The following is a 17,050-nucleotide window of genomic DNA, read 5'->3' on the forward strand; positions in this document are numbered from 1 at the left end:
GCAGCCAGATGACGAGATGTCCTACAAAACAACTCTGCTGTGGTCTGGTTTACGCCTGTAAAAGGACTCCAGGCAAACCCAAACCTACAAAACCAAGAAGCAGCATGCGATTCCTCACAGCCCACAGCAGCAGGTACCCGACTGGTGTTATCAGAAGTGCCCTCTGACTCGTTAACTTTCAAGGTTAACGAGGCAGTTGCTTTCCCAATTAACAGCCAAGCCTTCCCCCAGTTACACCGGAGCCAATTGTGTGGGAAGCCTCAAAGATGTTTTTGCAAAGACAGGGCACCAGCAGCGTCCCCGGCTATAATTAGGCATCTGGGCAATTTACAGAGGATACGTTCAAGGAAGAAAAGAGTAAGAGAATTTTAGACGCGCTGCTTTGTCCAAAAAAAGATTATGAAAGGCAGAGCAAAAACTATTTACCAGTCTTGGGGGGAAAATTAAGTTCTTTTCATTCAGTTAAAGCTGAAGCAGATGTTCAGGAGCTGTGTGTATGCCTGAAGACCTGCTGCATTACAGCTTCTCACCAACGGGAACACTTAGATCTATCTGGAGAGCTGGGGGTGTGAAAAGGGGCGGGGGGGGGGAAAACTGCCACAACTCAACTCCTAATTTAGTCCATCTACCCCTGGTGGAAGAGGCCTTCAGCACTGAACAGGTGAAAGGCCATATTAAAAAAAAAAATTAGATTTCATGTGAATAGACTGACAGTCTTTCAGGAGTTCCTCTAAATTTTCCTTCTAGCTGGCGATTCCCTTAGTAAAGGCAACTGAAATTATTGCTGTAACAAAATTTTTCTCCGATACAACACCTAGTCCAGAGGGCTTACTTACACAGTAAGCAAGGTCCCTTACGTAGCTGAAGATTGCGTGGTGTTCTCCTCCAACGAAGCAGCTTGCAGAAAGCCACCCAGAAAAAAAAAAAAAAAAGCAATGCTCCCAAGCTGCCAAGAGGACCGGGAGAAAGACCCAGTTCATTTCTTCTGAAAAAACCCCACGATGGAGACCTGTTTGTTGGCCCTGTTGGCAGTAGCTGCCCCTTTCTTCAGGTTCTTCCTTTCTTCCTTTGGTTCTTTCTTGGTCGGCAGCGCGGGCTGTTTGGGGGCAGGTGGTGGCTTGGACTTGGCGAAGTCATCCTCGCTATCTGTACAGGATTCACTCTCGTAAACCTTCTCAGTCACTGGTTTAGGGAAAAGAAGAACAGATGATGATGGTTAGAGCCTGTGTACCAAAGAGCAGAGACCTCCCCACTGTGGCCTTCCCACTGCAATTCTGGAAGTGAGCGTTGTGGGCTCCAGGAGTACATCCCAGATGCAGGAATTCATGTTGCTCAAGGTTATGCCAGAGATCCAGACGACTGGACTGGCTTTCCATACACTGGGTCAAACTGCCTCTCCTCTTTCTTCAGTGTAAGGTGGCAGGTTAATGACTCAGGAGCTTTAATGCCACCCACCTCCTCTGAAATGGCTTCGTGTCACCGCACACATTCACTCACGGGCCATATGCACGTCTAAAACTGCAGGAGCCCAAGGCTCCCCCCTGGGAAGGGCCCTTGGGAGGACAGTTTCCTCTCCAAACCTATCCCAGCGCCGCCCTCTTCTAGAAACAAGGGCAAACTGTGCTGAAAACCACCCATTCCTCTCGCAGAGGCTGACACGTGGCCATCAGAAAGTGATGAATCTGAAGGAGATCAGAATCCGAGGTTTAGCATTAGATGACAGAACATCTATTTTACAGTTAAACACCACCATTCTGGCTTGGTCTGATTTCCAAGCTCAGCTTGTCCTGAAATCCAGACCAAGACAACCCAGAGACAGACCCAGCCTTCCCTCACCAGCACCACGCACATCAGTCAGGGAAGAGCGAAGCCAACGTAGCGCAGAGATGAGAGAGAAGCACAAAACCTCGGGGGCAGCTTCTTTCTATACAGCAAGCAGGGCAAATATAAAGAAATCCCTTAAAAAAAAAAAAAACCAAACCAAAAAACAACCCCCCAAAAAAACCCCAAACCAAAAGTGTGGCTGAAATCAAGGACTAGGATGGAATGGGATTGCCAGCTCACTGCTGTCAGCGCCCAGTGATGGAAAGCTACGGGATGTAAAACAACGCTCACGGAAATTAAACTGGAGTCAGTGATGTAAGCCATCGTTAGATACTAGTAAATGTTGTTATATCAGCTTTCCCAGCAGTGCTCTGGTATTCTTCTAGTAAGCCATTTTGCTTTAGCAACCGTATTCTTTTAAACAGATGTCCTAACTTCCCTTCTTCTGGGAAACTGGCTTTCGCTTGCATTAATGCATCAAATTAAATAAGGTTTTCTACGTAACCAGAGACCGGGAAGAGGAACGGTATGGAGTCCTGCTCGGCAGTGCCAGCGGATGCTCAAACAGGGACAGTAAACCCAAGCTCACCTCCCTTTGGAGGTGACTGGCTTTCCAGTGAGCAGCTTTAACAGACCACCGGCTGCTTCCCGAGCTTTAGAAAGTTACCGCGTTGTCACCCCTGTCAGTAAGTGCTGGCAACTCCAAAAGCGTGCGCTTAATCCCCTCCCACTGCAAGATAACAGAGTTTAGACCAACTTTGTTTTACCGAGATCTCAGCTGAACTTTAAAACGCTGTATTTGCGGCAGCTACGGGCACACAGATGCTGCTCACCTCACAGCCAGACTTGCCAACTCACGGTAACTCAAGTTACATGAGCTCTAACTCAAACCACTGCCTTAAGACGAATTTACCTACACAAATATTCCAGCCCACGTGCATCCTCTCAAGCTTTAGGAGGTAGAAATGCAGCAGCTTAAACCTCAGTAACTCCCTTTTGCTAAAGACTAAGGGCAGGCACTCAAGCGAGTCCCAGCTGATGCGTGGTAACATGCCCTGTGCTCAACTCCACAGATACTTTAATTGCTCAGTTTCCCTCAGGGCTAATCCCTAAATCAGTTTTGCTTTTTGACACCAGTTCCTTGCTGTTGCAGCTATTGTGAAAATGATCACTTAAAATCATGGAGAAATATCAAGTACAGCCTAATCCTAAGGTTAGGGTTTAACAAAACCTAGTCCTTGTTTAAAGAAAAAAAAAAAGACGACAGCAGGGAGAGGGGAAAAATGTATTTCAAAGAATTAACAACAATTTACACTAGCCTGGGAGATTGGCAAGTTATTAGCCTTCAGATCACTAGGCCTGTGCGTGGAGAGGGTGAGGAAGGGAGGAGAGGAACTGGACAACAACCAGATGGCAAGTTCTGTGCAACAGCCAGCCTTGCAGGTTTTCAGCACGGAAAGCAGCATCTCCTTCCCACCCAGTTCCTCAGTAGCCCAGCTCCATCCCTCCCTCCTTCCTAGAGGATCCGTCTCCCAAAGGCACAATAGGGGGTTGCATTTCCCTCTTTGTAAACTGGTAGTGGGTACGAACTGTAGAACCAAAGGTCTGGATTTCACAAGAGACCATTAAACCCCTTGGGGGTGGGGAGAAGAGAAAGAAGGGCAATCGTCCCAGCCCCAGTACGTTTGGAAAAGGCTGAACGGAAAGCGAAGAGCTCTCTTTGCTGGAAGCTGAACCCGGAACAATCATTCCTGCGAGTTCTGGACGCAGACCTTGTTCAACTCAACTCCCCAGCTAACGCTTTTGTGTTCCATTTTCCTTCCAAGTGCTTTAATGGTTCTATCAGCGATGGGAGAGCAAAACACCCCGTCACGAGACTCGCCAAAGCAGTCCATAACTTTGTGCAAGTCCAATTCCTTGACAATAATCCAGTACTGAAGGTTTCAGTTACCAGCACAGCCCGTTGCTGAGTGCGAGCTTTAGATTGCATGAAAGGGGACACACAAAGTTAATAGAAAACAGAAGATACAACTACACAGACAGGTGCAAACAAGCTCACTCACATCCAGGCAGCTCCAAATCTGGGCCAGGGAAGTCTCTACCTACGCTTAGGCACAAGGACAAACCTGTACAACGGCAACAGATCTTCTCCTAGAACTGGCTGAGCTCCCTCGACATCTATTCTGATCTGATCCAGAGAGGCTGGAGAACCTTAAACATCCCATACAACTGGGCTGACCACAGCGCTACAAAAACCACACTGCACCCTCTTAAATGTTTAAAACCTTTTTAAAAAAAAAAAAAAGAAAAAGATTCTGAGCTCCTGCAGCTCTACTTCAACGTCAGGATGCAGAGGAGGAAACAGGTACAGTGGTGTTGTGCCGTTTTCTCCAGGTCACAGGAGGCGGCCAACGTCCAGTCAGGCTGGAATTCAAAGCCTTTGGCTCTCAGTACTCCTGTAGAGACTCTCTTCCCTCCTGAAAGCAGAGCCATCCTTATCAGACACAGAAACCTTCTCAAGCATTTAAGCCCCAACTTATTTCTTGTTTATTTGGGATACTTAAAAGTTTACATTAACGTATAATCCAGCTCTGCTGCACAGCTCTGGATTTATCCCCAAAAGAAAAAAACCAAACCAAACTTATCCCAGCCAGAATGTATCCCTAAACCTAGGGCTCTCTCTGCACCACCTTTAAAAGCTTGTAGCTTCGGAGAGAAGAGCAAATGAAGGAGCTGCTCATGCTGGCAGGAGGGAAGGGAGAAGAACTGAAAGAAAACCTGTGAATAATCAAAAAAGAACAAAGATTCAGCTACAGCTCCGTCACTCCCTACCCAGGCCTTCACCACAGGGGCAGTCACCTCAGCCTGGGAGCACGAGGTTGAAGGGGAATAACAAAGTGACTTGGTGAACCTCTTTCAAAGCCTGGGAGAGGCTGGCCTGTAAGGATCTTCAACACATCTTCCATAAAGTTAGTCCCACTGAGGTGTCTTACCCATGCAGCCTTCTTCTTCGTCAATAAACATTTTGGATTTCAGCACACGCTTCCGTTTCCTCTTCCTCCCTCCAGCTGAAACCTGCAGGACACGGCAGTACGGTGAGAAATGAAGAATTAGGGCCCTGGGATTGTACACAGGTCACGAAAGCATCGGCCCCACGAGTGAAATCTAGTTAACAAAGCCAAGCATAATTCCAGAACTAATTCTGTCCCTTCCCAGGAAATCCTGTCTCACTTTTTGCTAATGCCATAATTCTCCCCATCCTACTGGGACAAATTTCAGAAGGACAAACTACGACTTCAACGAGACGGCCAGCTTTCCCGTCTGCCAGCACAGGGGACACCTTCCTCCTCCGGGGCACGTGACATTCGGAAATGCGTTTCGCTCTGTGAGGAGGTGGCACCGGCGTTGTCCCATCACACCTCTGAAGAACGAGGCAATGACGAGGGGTGTCAGACACCAGAACTCCCGCTGGGACAAACAGCGGCACTTTCAGTAAACCTGCGTGTTATTTTCTCAGCGCGGAGGTAAACTTCTTGCCCATCGCCGCCCACCTCCCTCACGCAGCAGCTTCCCTGCGATACAAGGCTGAGCACCAAGAGTCTCTGGTTTCACTTCTGGCCCTGCCTTGACTCCCGAGGCCAAGACTCAGAGGGGAGAGCGTTCCAACACGAGCCACAGCTCACAGAACCATTAGGAGGGAAAAAGAAAAGCAAGCAGAAAACTGCGCTACGTCAGCAGAAAAGCTGGAGTTTAATTAACGGTCTAGAAACTTAATGAACTCGTGAACATCGTGGATTCTTGCAAGCAGGATGACGTGATGGACTCGACAGGCCAACAGGACCTCTCCCTCAGCATCAGAAAAGCGGTTGGGCAATCCCCATTGAGGTGGAAAAAGGCAGCAGTTAATCACCCTAATATGCTCTTACCTCCGTGGACGCAGGCTTCAGTTCAGCTTTCAGAGGAGGTATCGGAGGTGGAGAGGGAGCCTTCTCTTCCTCAGGTGGGGGAGAGGGTGGGACATCTGCTAAGAAGACGAGCATCTTGTTAGTAGGTGGGTCTAATGCCCCCTTTTGTCTCAGAGAGCTTCATGTAACTGAGCAATTGCTTGTAACCGGCATTCAGATCAAGGCTGACAGTTTTGTTGCATTCAAGTCAGGACAAAGCAGCCGAAGCGGTCAGCCGCCGGCCAGACGGGTCACCCTGCGCTAAGGTTCCTGTGCCACACTTCCCAAAGGAAGGAGGGTGGAGGGTGGCATAGGATGGGAGAAGCGCGTTTGGGATTTTTGGGAAGCCAAAAATCAGACCCACCGAATGAAACTTTAACCACAGGCACAGAAACTGGCATGTTTTAGCCATATATTTCACTTGCTCGTTAAAATGAGGGACCGTGATTTGTTTAGAAATTGAAAGAGTCAGGGTTTGAGACTACCTGTTCCCAAATCACCGGATGACCTTAGCTTCTCCACCTCTCCCCCGCCGGTGAAACAGTCATCGCTTCACAGGAGGTGCTACACACCCCCAAAATCCCTGCTATTAGCTTGGAGCTACCTTAATGCAAGAATTAAGTGCCATATACTATTACCCATCCTAAAAGATCGTTGAGGGACACCACAACCTTTCGTTTGAAAAACAAACCAGAAACCAAACCAAACTAAGCCCGTTCTCTCATCTGCCATCACCTACGCTCTCCTCCAGGTGCAAGGACAGAGAGCGTGGAATCCTTTCAACGCCAACACCGACCCAAAGAGTCAAGGCCGCCTTCACAAATTTGTACAGGGCAAAACCAGCCCTGGAGCCTCTACCAGCAACGTCAAACAGGGTTGTAGCAAGACTAGCAGGGCTCACAGACAAAGGAGAAAGCCAGGGTCACTCTTCTGTGGGGCTGGCAGAAGGGGCAGAGCCGTGACGGTGAAGAAAAATCAGTGCAGGGCAAGAGGGGAAGGAGCAGCACCTCGCACTCCGCAGCAGCGACCGTGACTAATCTAAATGGCTTTAAGGAATCCTCTCCGAATCCAAGTGAGAAAACGCTGCCACGCAAGTCCTCCAACGCGGGGGAGAGCTCGGAACGCGGGGGAAGAAACTCCTCATCTGACCTATTGCTTAAGAACAACAACGCTGCCGCGGGACGGGAGGACAGAGCGCCTGCTTGGCTTCTCCTCCCGGCCCTGCTGGCCGCAGCGCTGCGCTCAGCCTGTCGTCGTAACGCCAGTTCTGGATCCGCGGCTGTCCCAAGCGATTAGGTCAGTGTGAAGAGTTACGACTGTGCCAGGCACTCGGCCAACTGACCTTCATAGGTTAAGAAGGGCTCAAGTGAAACAGCGCTTGGCTGCCAAGGCTAAATAATAAATTACGTTCTTCAAACAAGGCCTCGGCCTCCTGACTACTTCAGTGAGCGAGGCCCAGAAATGCAAACAGAGCGGGAGAACATGACTCGGTATTTCACCTTGCTCCAAAGAGCTGGGGCTGGCAGATCAAACCAAACCACGGATCTTGCTCTAAGGTGCTAACGGCAGGCGGGACCGCCGGCGAGGAGCTGCGGGGAACTCAAAATTCTCAATATTTATCACCGCCTCACAGCAACTGCAGGCTGAAGCACCCACACCCTGCACAGCACCAAACCCGCTTCGCAGCCTACCCCGGCTGGCCACATCGGTTTGAAAATATTTTTAAGAGAACACAGGCTAAGAGGGCTGAAAACCAGCCTAGAGAAAAAACTGCCGCCCCTGTCGCGCTCGAGCAGAGGCTGCTGAAGGTATTTGCGGCGTGTCAGCTCCACTTGATGGGGGAAATTTGGGTTGTTTTGTTTGTTTTTTTTTTTTTTTTAACCTCTTTCAAACGAATTCCCTCAGCTTTTGGCAGGCAGAAGGCACCTTCTCCCCACGTCAGAGCGTTTCGGACTACCGTCGAGCTGCGCCTCTATCACTTTATTACCCTCTTCTAGCCAACACGGCCCTCTGACATGTGATAACTCCTGAGTCAACCTCTAGCTGCTGCCCACAGTTTACTCAACAGCAACAGCTGCATGAAATGGATACAAGTTGGGCAATTGGATGTACCAAAGATGTAAATCCTGGCTTTGTTCAGTTTGCTCTGACCCTGCCTGGAAAAACTGTGAGAGGCTTTAGTGCTTCTGCTGCGGCTCGCCGAAACCGATAGAGTTTGTAGGTTACAGTGCCACTGAAATCACCCTCCAAAGTGGCTGTAAAACACTTGTCAACACTGTGAAACGCTGCCTGTGTTGGTATAGCTGGAGCTGCCAAAACCTCCTGTCCTCTGTGGACACACTTGTGTAGTTTATTCTGGCACTGGGAGCAAAACAACCTGCAGTGACTAAGGCACCCTCGTACCAATATAACTTTTTAATGAAAAATCATTTAAATGGAGAGGATTGTGCCTTATGCCCTCTCTGTGTTTTCAACCAGGTACAATGTGCTGACGCTCGTGTAAGAGCAGCTTATTTTGGGCTAATTTCAGTACATTAAGAGCAGACGAACGCAGACCAACGCAGAAGCCCTGCCCTGCCATAAAAGCGCCCATACAGCGCTTCGCATCCGTCGCACGGACCTGGTTTCAACCCCACAAAACGCTGCTAAGTCTGCCTGAAAAAGGGCAGGGGTTTTTACCAGCGGTTACACAGGTGGAGCCCTGTCTGAAAGCCCTTCAATCCCGGCCAAGCGTCCCCCTCGGATCTCCAGCTGCCCCCGCAGCAGAGGTTAGCCCCCCTGCCAGAGGCCGTGCCCCCTCGAGCGGCGCAGAGGGCAGCCAGGTTAGCGCGGCACGTCAGCCCTGGATCACCTGCTCTGGGGGGGGGGGCAGGGGGGGCAGCTTCCCATCTTGCATTGGGCAGATTGAAAACTTACCCCCTCGAGCGCCGGCGGGGGAAGGACGGAGCGTCTGCCCTGCCTGGCAGCGATTTCCAAACGCTGGGCGGCACACGGCGCCTTCCGCCCCCGCTCCCACAGGGACGCGGCGTGGAACAACGTCGCTCCAGGCCCCATTTTGCTCACTGACGGTGCTGATTGAAATTGCCCCCGCTCTCCGGAGGAACCTGTGGCCCACCTTTCCAAGGATAAACGCTCTCCAAAGGCCCGCTGCTGTATGTTTTGTGGTTTTTTTTTTTTTTTAATTATTTGTTTCATCCAACTTACGTTCTTATACTTGAGCACCAAACGTAATGTTGCCTACATCACCAGTTTGGATTCAGGAGGAGTATTTCAGAGGATTCAAATCCATCCTCTTCCATTCGGTTGGATTGAGAAGGGGAAGCAGTAGAACCAAATGGCTGAACCCAGGCCTCATCATGGTGGTTTAGACAGCCATTCGCTTAAAAAGGAAGAACCAAAAAGCTCTCTTGGTTCTCATCTTGCCCTTTTGAAAGAGGCAACAGCACTAAGCTAACCTGAGTAATATACAAACCCGTATACACGAACCATAATTTGCATAAATTTACAATTCTAATACACCACACAAAGCCGACTCTCGACATAACGTGGAGAACAAAGAGGACTACGACGCCGAGGCAGCAACGGCAGCGACAAGAAAACTCTCCAAAGGGAAAGGCAAACTTTCCGCACGCATCTCCAGCAGATGACGTAGGGGTAAACCAACAGCCAACCCTCCCCACAGGGTAGGGAGCCTTGTACTGGTTTTAGTGTCTCATGCTACTGAGAACGAGGTTAAGAAGACAACTGGGCCCCCAACCTGACCAGAGCCACCGTTTCTAATCGCAAAGCCAGTTAACTCACACTTAAGAACACAAACCAAGGCAGAACCACTAAACAGACCTACTGAGGTAGGAGAATACTCACAGCCTGCGGCCCACAGCTTGGAATAAAGGAGAAAGCACCACATCTGAGGCCTTAACGATTCAGCACATGCTAAGGTAACACAAGTATTCAACAAGAGACCAGAGAGCTCCACTATTCAAACCCAAAAGTGGACACTGCAGCAAGCAGGACTTTGCAGTACTCTCTACAGGAATTGCTCCTCAGTTTGTGACAGTTGTGGCACCGCTCTCGCTCTCAGGAGATAAAGAGAGTTCTAAGAGAAAACAGACTGCAGTCACCTCTCAGCTTGCTGTGTGCTCGGAGCACCGTCATGAAGCTGGGGGTCCCCAACTCCCAGCGGCGCCAGGAAGACTGAACCAACGAGGCCTTCGGGCTCCCAAGAGCGGCTTCCCCGCACAGCCCTACCGCGGGCCCGAAACACGGGGCTCGTTTCTGCCCGCTCTCACCAGCGGAGAAAGGACGAGCAGAGGGATTCCAGTCCAACACGGAGCAGCACTTCAAGTGGCTCAACAGCCTGATTTCAATCTTCAGAGCTTGTCAGTAGGCTGAGTGATGAGGAAATGGAAAGACCAGATAATGGCTTACAAATATTTAAAGAAATAAATACCAAAGAGCGTGGGCCTATATATTTTTTTATGGCCAAACAAGGAGCTGCACACAGGAATGTGATGAAATTAAGGCTGATCATGAAGAACAGCTTCCTGAGAGATTTATCATCCTGCGGAATAGTCTGAGTAGAAGTGATGGATGCCTGATGACAGAGATCACTTGAAATTACGCTGGGCAGAAGACAAGCCATGAAAATAGGCCTAAGGTGGCACGGAGACGGCGAAGATCTCCGACAGCATTCGCCCCTCTAACTTGTATTGCAGATTCTCTTCATTTCGGGGTTGTTTCCCCATGTGCTAGCCACCCTAAGGAAGCAAACAGCTTCAGCTCGCCTGCTGCAGTCCACCTCCTCGCTAATCCAACCTATTTGCTGCTTCACCTTCTTTTACTGGAGCTGTAGGCCGAACTGGTGGTTTCAATTATTTGTCCATAATGATCCCCGAGTTCTTTTCCTGATCAGCTTGTTGGATGACTGTTCCATTTAGCACACACTCCCTAGCTCAATCCCAACTTATTTTCCAGTTATCTATATTGAACGGCATTTGTCACCTCAATTATCCAAATTCTTTGGAATCCGGCCCTGCTGTTCCTCATTATAAGCCCGAATCTTGCGACGTTCTGGGCACCCTACTCCTATCAAAGCCAACAGCCACCGAGGAGACACGGAGTCGCATCGGATATGGCTCAACTGTTTCGCCTCCAGTTTCTCTATTAACTTTTTCTTTTTTTTTCTTGGAAGTCTCGCTTCCAACGCTGTCTTCCAAAGGATTTCTATAAACAGACAGAATAAAGATACTAAAAATGACCCTGGGAGGGGGGAGGTCACTCTGCGAGTGTTTACTCACCAAATAAAACTGGCTAGGACCAGTCCTACAATTCTGGAAGGCGTGATATCTTTCACAAGAGATTTGAGAACCTCCTTCCCCCACGTCAGTGTGACTGGCAGCACACTTGGTGAGGAGACAGCCAGATCTGAGCTAAGCTAAAACAAAGACTGAATGACTGAGGCATCTCAACTGTATGCCCAAGTGCCTGCAGCACAGGATAAACAGAAAGTTCAAGCTACAGCCATTTGCACGGTCTTTAGTCTCCTAAACGATTCCCTCAGTCGTTGACCAACAGCCTTGGATAGCAATATTGTTGAAATCGGGCCCCTGACCTCCGTGTCTGGTTGTTTATGGATCTTTTTACCTTCCTCGTCACTGCTGTCAGACAGAAGTTGTTTGATTCGCTTCCTCTTCTTCTTTAGATTTTCGGGATCTCTTTCTTCCTCATTATCTGACTTGTCCGCTCTCTTCATTTTACTGCCACAAAAAGAAAAGGAATTAAAGGAACGAACACGCGTTATCCCTTGTGTGTGCACGAAAGCAGCAGGCGTGTTTAGAGGTGCCCGTTCCCGACAGAAGTACTGCTAGCAAGGAAACCAAATACCTCTTAAAAACACGAGCACCACATACGCCGAAGCGCACTCCCCTACACAATCAGGCATAGGCGCACGAGCACTTCCAAGCCTCTCGTCCTCACCCATACCCAGCTCTCCAAAACAAGGAGGATTTCTTCAGCCCCTCTGCAGTTCAACGTCCTGCCCAGTACCTCCCCTAGCTTGGCCACAGCAGCCTGGCAAGAGGGCACTTCTGATCTTGTCTCTATAGCTCAGGCTCCCAAACACTAATGTCCCCAACAGCATCGCTCAGAAGCTCTTTTGACAGAGTGCTTGCCACTGACTGACTATGAGGTAGTGTCTCAGAATCCTGGAGCCATTTTTAAAGACTACTGGAAAAATAAAAGAGCTTCTTTCTTTTTAATGTTGGCGAGACGCGTCAGACTAACAAGCCTGGAGGCTAAAGGCCCACGTAGCCTCATAGAGCTGGTACAGCCCAAGCGGCCTTCCCAGCCCCACACTGCCAACAGGCAGTTTCCAGGCCCTTGGCTTTTTGCAGAAGACGATCAATAAGCCGACCAGTTTGCACCAACTGCGATGGTGGGCTGGGCAGCGTGCTTTCCCTGTTTAGCTAGAAAAGGCTTGAGACCACCAATTAATTACTCATAGGCCACCAGAGAGCCATCAGACTGTAATGATTTTTTGTCTCTGTCAGTTTGGGTTGGATTAAACACAAAGGGCTGAACTTCAAATTGACTTGGAGCCTCAGCCCAAAGTAAACCAGCGGCATTGAAAGCAGCACTACAGGAGCTATGGAAAGCCACAAGCAGAACTTTGTGTGCTGGAAGCTGTGTACATATAAGCTGGGGAATCTACTACCTTCCCTGCAGGACAGGTGCTCCTGCCAGCCCCCACAGATCGCCTGCGGGGTCTCCACTAAAGGCTGCTCACAGCGGGAGGTTGTCTCGTGGAAAGCCACCCCCTCCCACTGAAGACGACCTGGACCGTGTCCCTTCCCATTTGCAACGGCACAAATGGCCCTGAGGCACCTACAGCACTAAACGGAAAAGAAATATTAGGAAAGAATTCTAAGGGAGATAATTTTAGCCAGGTTTAATGCAATTTAGTAGCTGGAAACAGGAGGGGAGCCAGCATTGTACGACCAGCCAGCTCCATGCAGGCCATCAGCGAGCGGGTTAAGAGATCACGGGGACCCTGAATGGCACGGCCCACCTTTTTTTGTCCTTTTGTTGAATTCTAAAAGCTTCTGTTTTCTTCCCAGGTTTCTCTGCTACAGCATTAGGGGATGACTCTGGTTCTGCTACAGGAACCGAAGGCTTGATCGCTTCTTTTTCCTCCTTTGGCTGCTCAGGCACAGAGTTGACTTTGAGTTTATCTGTGAATAAACCATCAAAAAAAGAACAACCTCTGGGCACTCAGTACGAACGACAACTTACAAAGGAGCTGGCCAAACAAATCACTGCGCACCAAGAATACAGCAAACACTACAGAGGATGTACAAAAGCACCAACGCATCTAGAGGGACCGGGCTGTGTGGCCCTGGGCACGCTTAAATTTCTAGCTGATTTACCAGTTTGGTTCTGCTCCTGGTGGCCCAGCCCAAGCACGGTGCAAGCTGGGAGGGCTGCAGCAGTTAAACCCTGCAGAGGAGGGCTAGGAGGCAGGGGCAGAAGCCCTGACAGACACCAGGACCTACGGCACTGCAGAAGGGTTGGGAGCCCCTCTTCTAGACAAGCCCTGGGGCATAACACCACATCCATCTTTACAGTCAGTTGATTCCTTTGAATTTAGGGTTTCAGTCAAGCACGAAAGTGCCCAGAAACAGGAGAATTGGGACTGATAAAGAGCAAGGAGAGGCGGGTGCAGTCTCCATCCTGCGTAACACGAGAGCCCACGATCAGTATTTTCAGCAACATCGTGGCTTCTCGTCCCACCCCAACCCCAGTGTGACCAAGCACCAGCCTCTTCTGCCTACACAGCACCACGTACAAGGACAATTCTGCTTCAAAAGGCTTAATCTAGTGCCAGAGAAGAGACAGCAGGCGGGAGTGGACAGCAAAGTAATATTTCTCCGCCTGACAGGCGGTGCTGTTAGCACACTAGCACCTCACGACCGTCTGTGAGCTTCATTCGGCAGCTTTACGCACTCCCCACCAGAAGAGAGGAGCAGAGGACTTAGAAACCTGTATCATCCCAAGCACAAGATGCCCGAGTGAAGAAAAAATATTCAACACAGAGATCAACTACGCTGTCAACAGGAACAGAGGCTGCCGAGAGGGCTAAGAGGTCACGTCAACGCCTTTCTGACACTGCTGGGAACCCAGGTTGGCTGTTTCATTGAGCAAGGGAAAACATCTCGCACATAAGAACTTGAATGACAGCTCCCTCGTTTACAATCAACAGCAGAGAGCCAAAGGACCCAATTATTGTTAACTCAGGACTTTCTGGCGACGGCGAAATCCCTGAAGCCAGGAGGGACGTACAACACGTAGGGAATAAATCTTACTCCTGGAACCACCCTCTCTCTTCTACACACATAATCATTTCCAGTTCTGCTCGGTTTGCTCCTTCCCTGCAGCCACCTCACAAGTTTCCCTGAAGTGCTCCCTGACAGGACTCAGCAGAGTAGCAAACCCCATTGGAAATGGTGGAAATATATCTGAGTTAAACCCCTGACAATCCCTGACTAAGATCCGTAAAAACTTTACTTGCCTTTTTCCTGAGTTTTTCTTCCCCTGCAAGGATGGTTTTAGCTCTTTGCTGAGCAAAGCTGATAAACAGATAACATCTTGCCTGACATCAAGGAGACAAAGCTCCAGCCATCGAGGAGACGCCTCTAGTACACAACTGATTGTTACAAGAGGTGGCATCAGAAAAGGGGCCCTGGCTTGTGCTCCAGAAGGAGGATTCAACTAGTGGACAGGTGAGGAAGACTATGAACTCTGGGAACTCATCACCCTAAGACTGCCCTTCTCAGGAAATCTGATGAATATGGATAATTTTTGTGTATGTGAACTGATGAGTTTTGCTAGCCTGTTGGAGCACGGATGGAAGGAGCCATCCCCCGTGCTGCCTGGCGCATAATAAAGAATCCCTGCCTGATAACACCGAGTTATTGTTGAGTTTTCTTTGATTCACATCCACAAAGCTTCTCCACCACCACTGCGTTATCTTTCCCACGTAATTTCAACTCCTCGGGTTTTTGGCACAGGAGTTTCGGCCTAGGGCTCTTCTCGGATCTTCAGAATTTCCTTGAATTCGGCTCGGGAGGCTTCGGCTCAAGCATCCTCAGCCACCTCAGTCTCACAAAACCAGGAACTCCAAGGTGCCCAACAGTGCTGTGCCTTGTGTGTTCAGGGCTGGAACTGGACCCTGCAAACTCTGACAGATGTCTGTTGGAGAGTGAACTCTGCTGTTTACTCTCTCCCAGAACTCTTCTTTGAATCCTCTTGTACTCGTTATTCTAAGGGCATCTTTGAAGACAGTCCTACAGTCCTTTTCCAATGTCTATTTATAAAAGCTTCAGCCTATTTTTGTTAGACTCGGATAATTTAGGTCAGAAGGGACCTCCAGGGGCCACCTAGTCCAAACCCCTGCTCAAAGGAGAAGCCCACTCCTCACTTTTATCCTCCAATTATTAGCTCTTCAGTTTTCAGTAAAGAAATTAACTGTAAATCTCACTACAGACTCCTCAGTGATTCGTGATGAAAAGCAAGCATCACTAACACGCCCTGCAGAACAGGTTTTGGCAAACATTTCCCCAAGAGCTAATCTTCCAGCCAGAAGTACTCACTTTAAATCAGATTTCTTCTGCACTAAAAACCCTTCCTGGGTTAGTCCGCACAAATATGTCATTTTAATTGATCTCCATCCAGCAAGCTTTTTGTCTGAAAAAATTCCACTTACAACTTTTAATTTGTGCCTTAAGAGCAGCATGCAAACACATTAACCCCTCTGAGGCCGAAGGAGCAGCAGAACAGTATGCAAAACTGTAAGGAAAGAGAGGATATAACAAAAATCCAACAAGTTTGGCAGGGCTGGGGCGGGAAGGAAGAGTTTTGCTCCTTTCTATTCATGCCTCCCATCCCAGCTGTATAGACAACACCTGATATCACTGATTTTTTTTTTTTAATTGCTACTTAGCAAAAAATAATAATAATAAAAAGAGATATTTCCAATATCCCTCAGGATTTTTACATTTTTTTTCCCAACTAGAGCAGGCTGCTGCCTGACCACGATGGTTTCTGGAAACAGATGCATGTTATAAAGCACTTACTCATGGCAGCTTTTCCAAAGAAGTTGTTCATTATGTTGCTCTTTGCTGGTGGTTTGCTGCTTACTGCAGACACCTAGAAGCAAACAGAGGAGTAACCACAGGAATTATTCAGGCAACACAGCCCTCAAAATGCACAGTACTGCTTCTGGACAAGCAAAATACATAGGTATGATTTGCTGACTAGTCAGTGTGGTAGATTGCAGTCTCTGTTTAGGAGGATTTGAAGATATGAGATAGTACGTGCATCGAAGGGTTGAGAGTGACTCATGACTCCTTAGCTACGCCTTCAAATCTAAGTTGGGTCACATTCCCATCTGATGGCTGACAGCGTTACTGAAAGAAGTGGTTGGGACTTGGGTCAGTTCCCAGCAAAGAACTGGTCTTTTTGCAAACTATCAGTGCCTCAATTCACAGTAACCAGCAGAGGAAAGAACGCAGATTGGCCAAGCCTTGAAGACTTTGTCCAGCTCCGCTGGCACGTAGGCTGCTCTGCTCTGCTCCATTAACACCGCCACCACCAAAGTGAAAAAATCACACGCAGACAAAAAACCCACCTCAGGAAGCTTGGCCTCCTAATCCCATTTATTTTCACACACACACAAAAAAAAGGCACCAGACACTAAAATTCCCCAAACACTCAGGCACACATATTTCCCCACTTCTAAACTCACTCTAAAAAAATCAGAAAAAATGAACCAAAATGTACTCGGCTGTTATAACAAAGCCAAACCATACGCAGGGAACATTACCATTTTAATACCCATTTACTGGCCACATCGCTTTCAAAACAATTAGACTAATTAAAATTAAGATGTAATCCTATCCTGGAAAAAAACCAGCAGTTGAGAAGATAAACTATTTAGTCTTGCACAGGTCAAGCTCTGAAGCTTCCCTCACAGACCAAGTTTAAACACCTTGATAGTTTTAAGACCTGGACTTCTCACATTTCACTTACGGCTCAAAACAAATCCTTTTAAGCGCAGGGGAGAGAGAAAAGATCCCCCCACCGGTGTCTATCATGGCATAACTGGAGACAATGGAACAATTGTCTCAACAATGAAGCTCTGCTGGTTTATACTCGCTGGAGATCTGGCTCGAGGAGGAACGTCGAAGCGTCGAAGTTACAGCAAGTACACTTTTGTGGGTAGATAC

At 48.6% G+C, this 17,050-nt stretch overlaps 1 protein-coding gene across 2 annotated transcripts in view; it reads right to left on the bottom strand.

The window, feature by feature from the left end:
- Positions 1 to 922: 922 nt before the first annotated feature.
- The window catches only part of POLD3 (DNA polymerase delta 3, accessory subunit), a 28,553-nt gene continuing 12,425 nt past the window's right edge, over positions 923 to 17,050 (bottom strand). Inside the window, exons 7-12 of one of the 2 annotated variants that reach the window (XM_086481615.1) lie at positions 15,899 to 15,971; positions 12,835 to 12,997; positions 11,412 to 11,524; positions 5,751 to 5,845; positions 4,818 to 4,899; positions 923 to 1,182 (exon numbers count right to left, since the gene is read on the bottom strand). In XM_086481615.1, coding sequence (XP_086337741.1) covers positions 977 to 1,182; positions 4,818 to 4,899; positions 5,751 to 5,845; positions 11,412 to 11,524; positions 12,835 to 12,997; positions 15,899 to 15,971 — 732 coding nt within the window. In that variant the 3' untranslated portion in view covers positions 923 to 976. Of the gene's footprint in view, positions 1,183 to 4,817; positions 4,900 to 5,750; positions 5,849 to 11,411; positions 11,525 to 12,834; positions 12,998 to 15,898; positions 15,972 to 17,050 lie in introns of both variants that reach the window. The other variant, XM_086481613.1, reaches the window with a different exon arrangement.

Source organism: Leptosomus discolor, chromosome 1 (assembly GCF_034619465.1).
Source record: "Leptosomus discolor isolate bLepDis1 chromosome 1, bLepDis1.hap2, whole genome shotgun sequence".
NCBI lineage: Eukaryota > Metazoa > Chordata > Aves > Leptosomiformes > Leptosomidae > Leptosomus > Leptosomus discolor.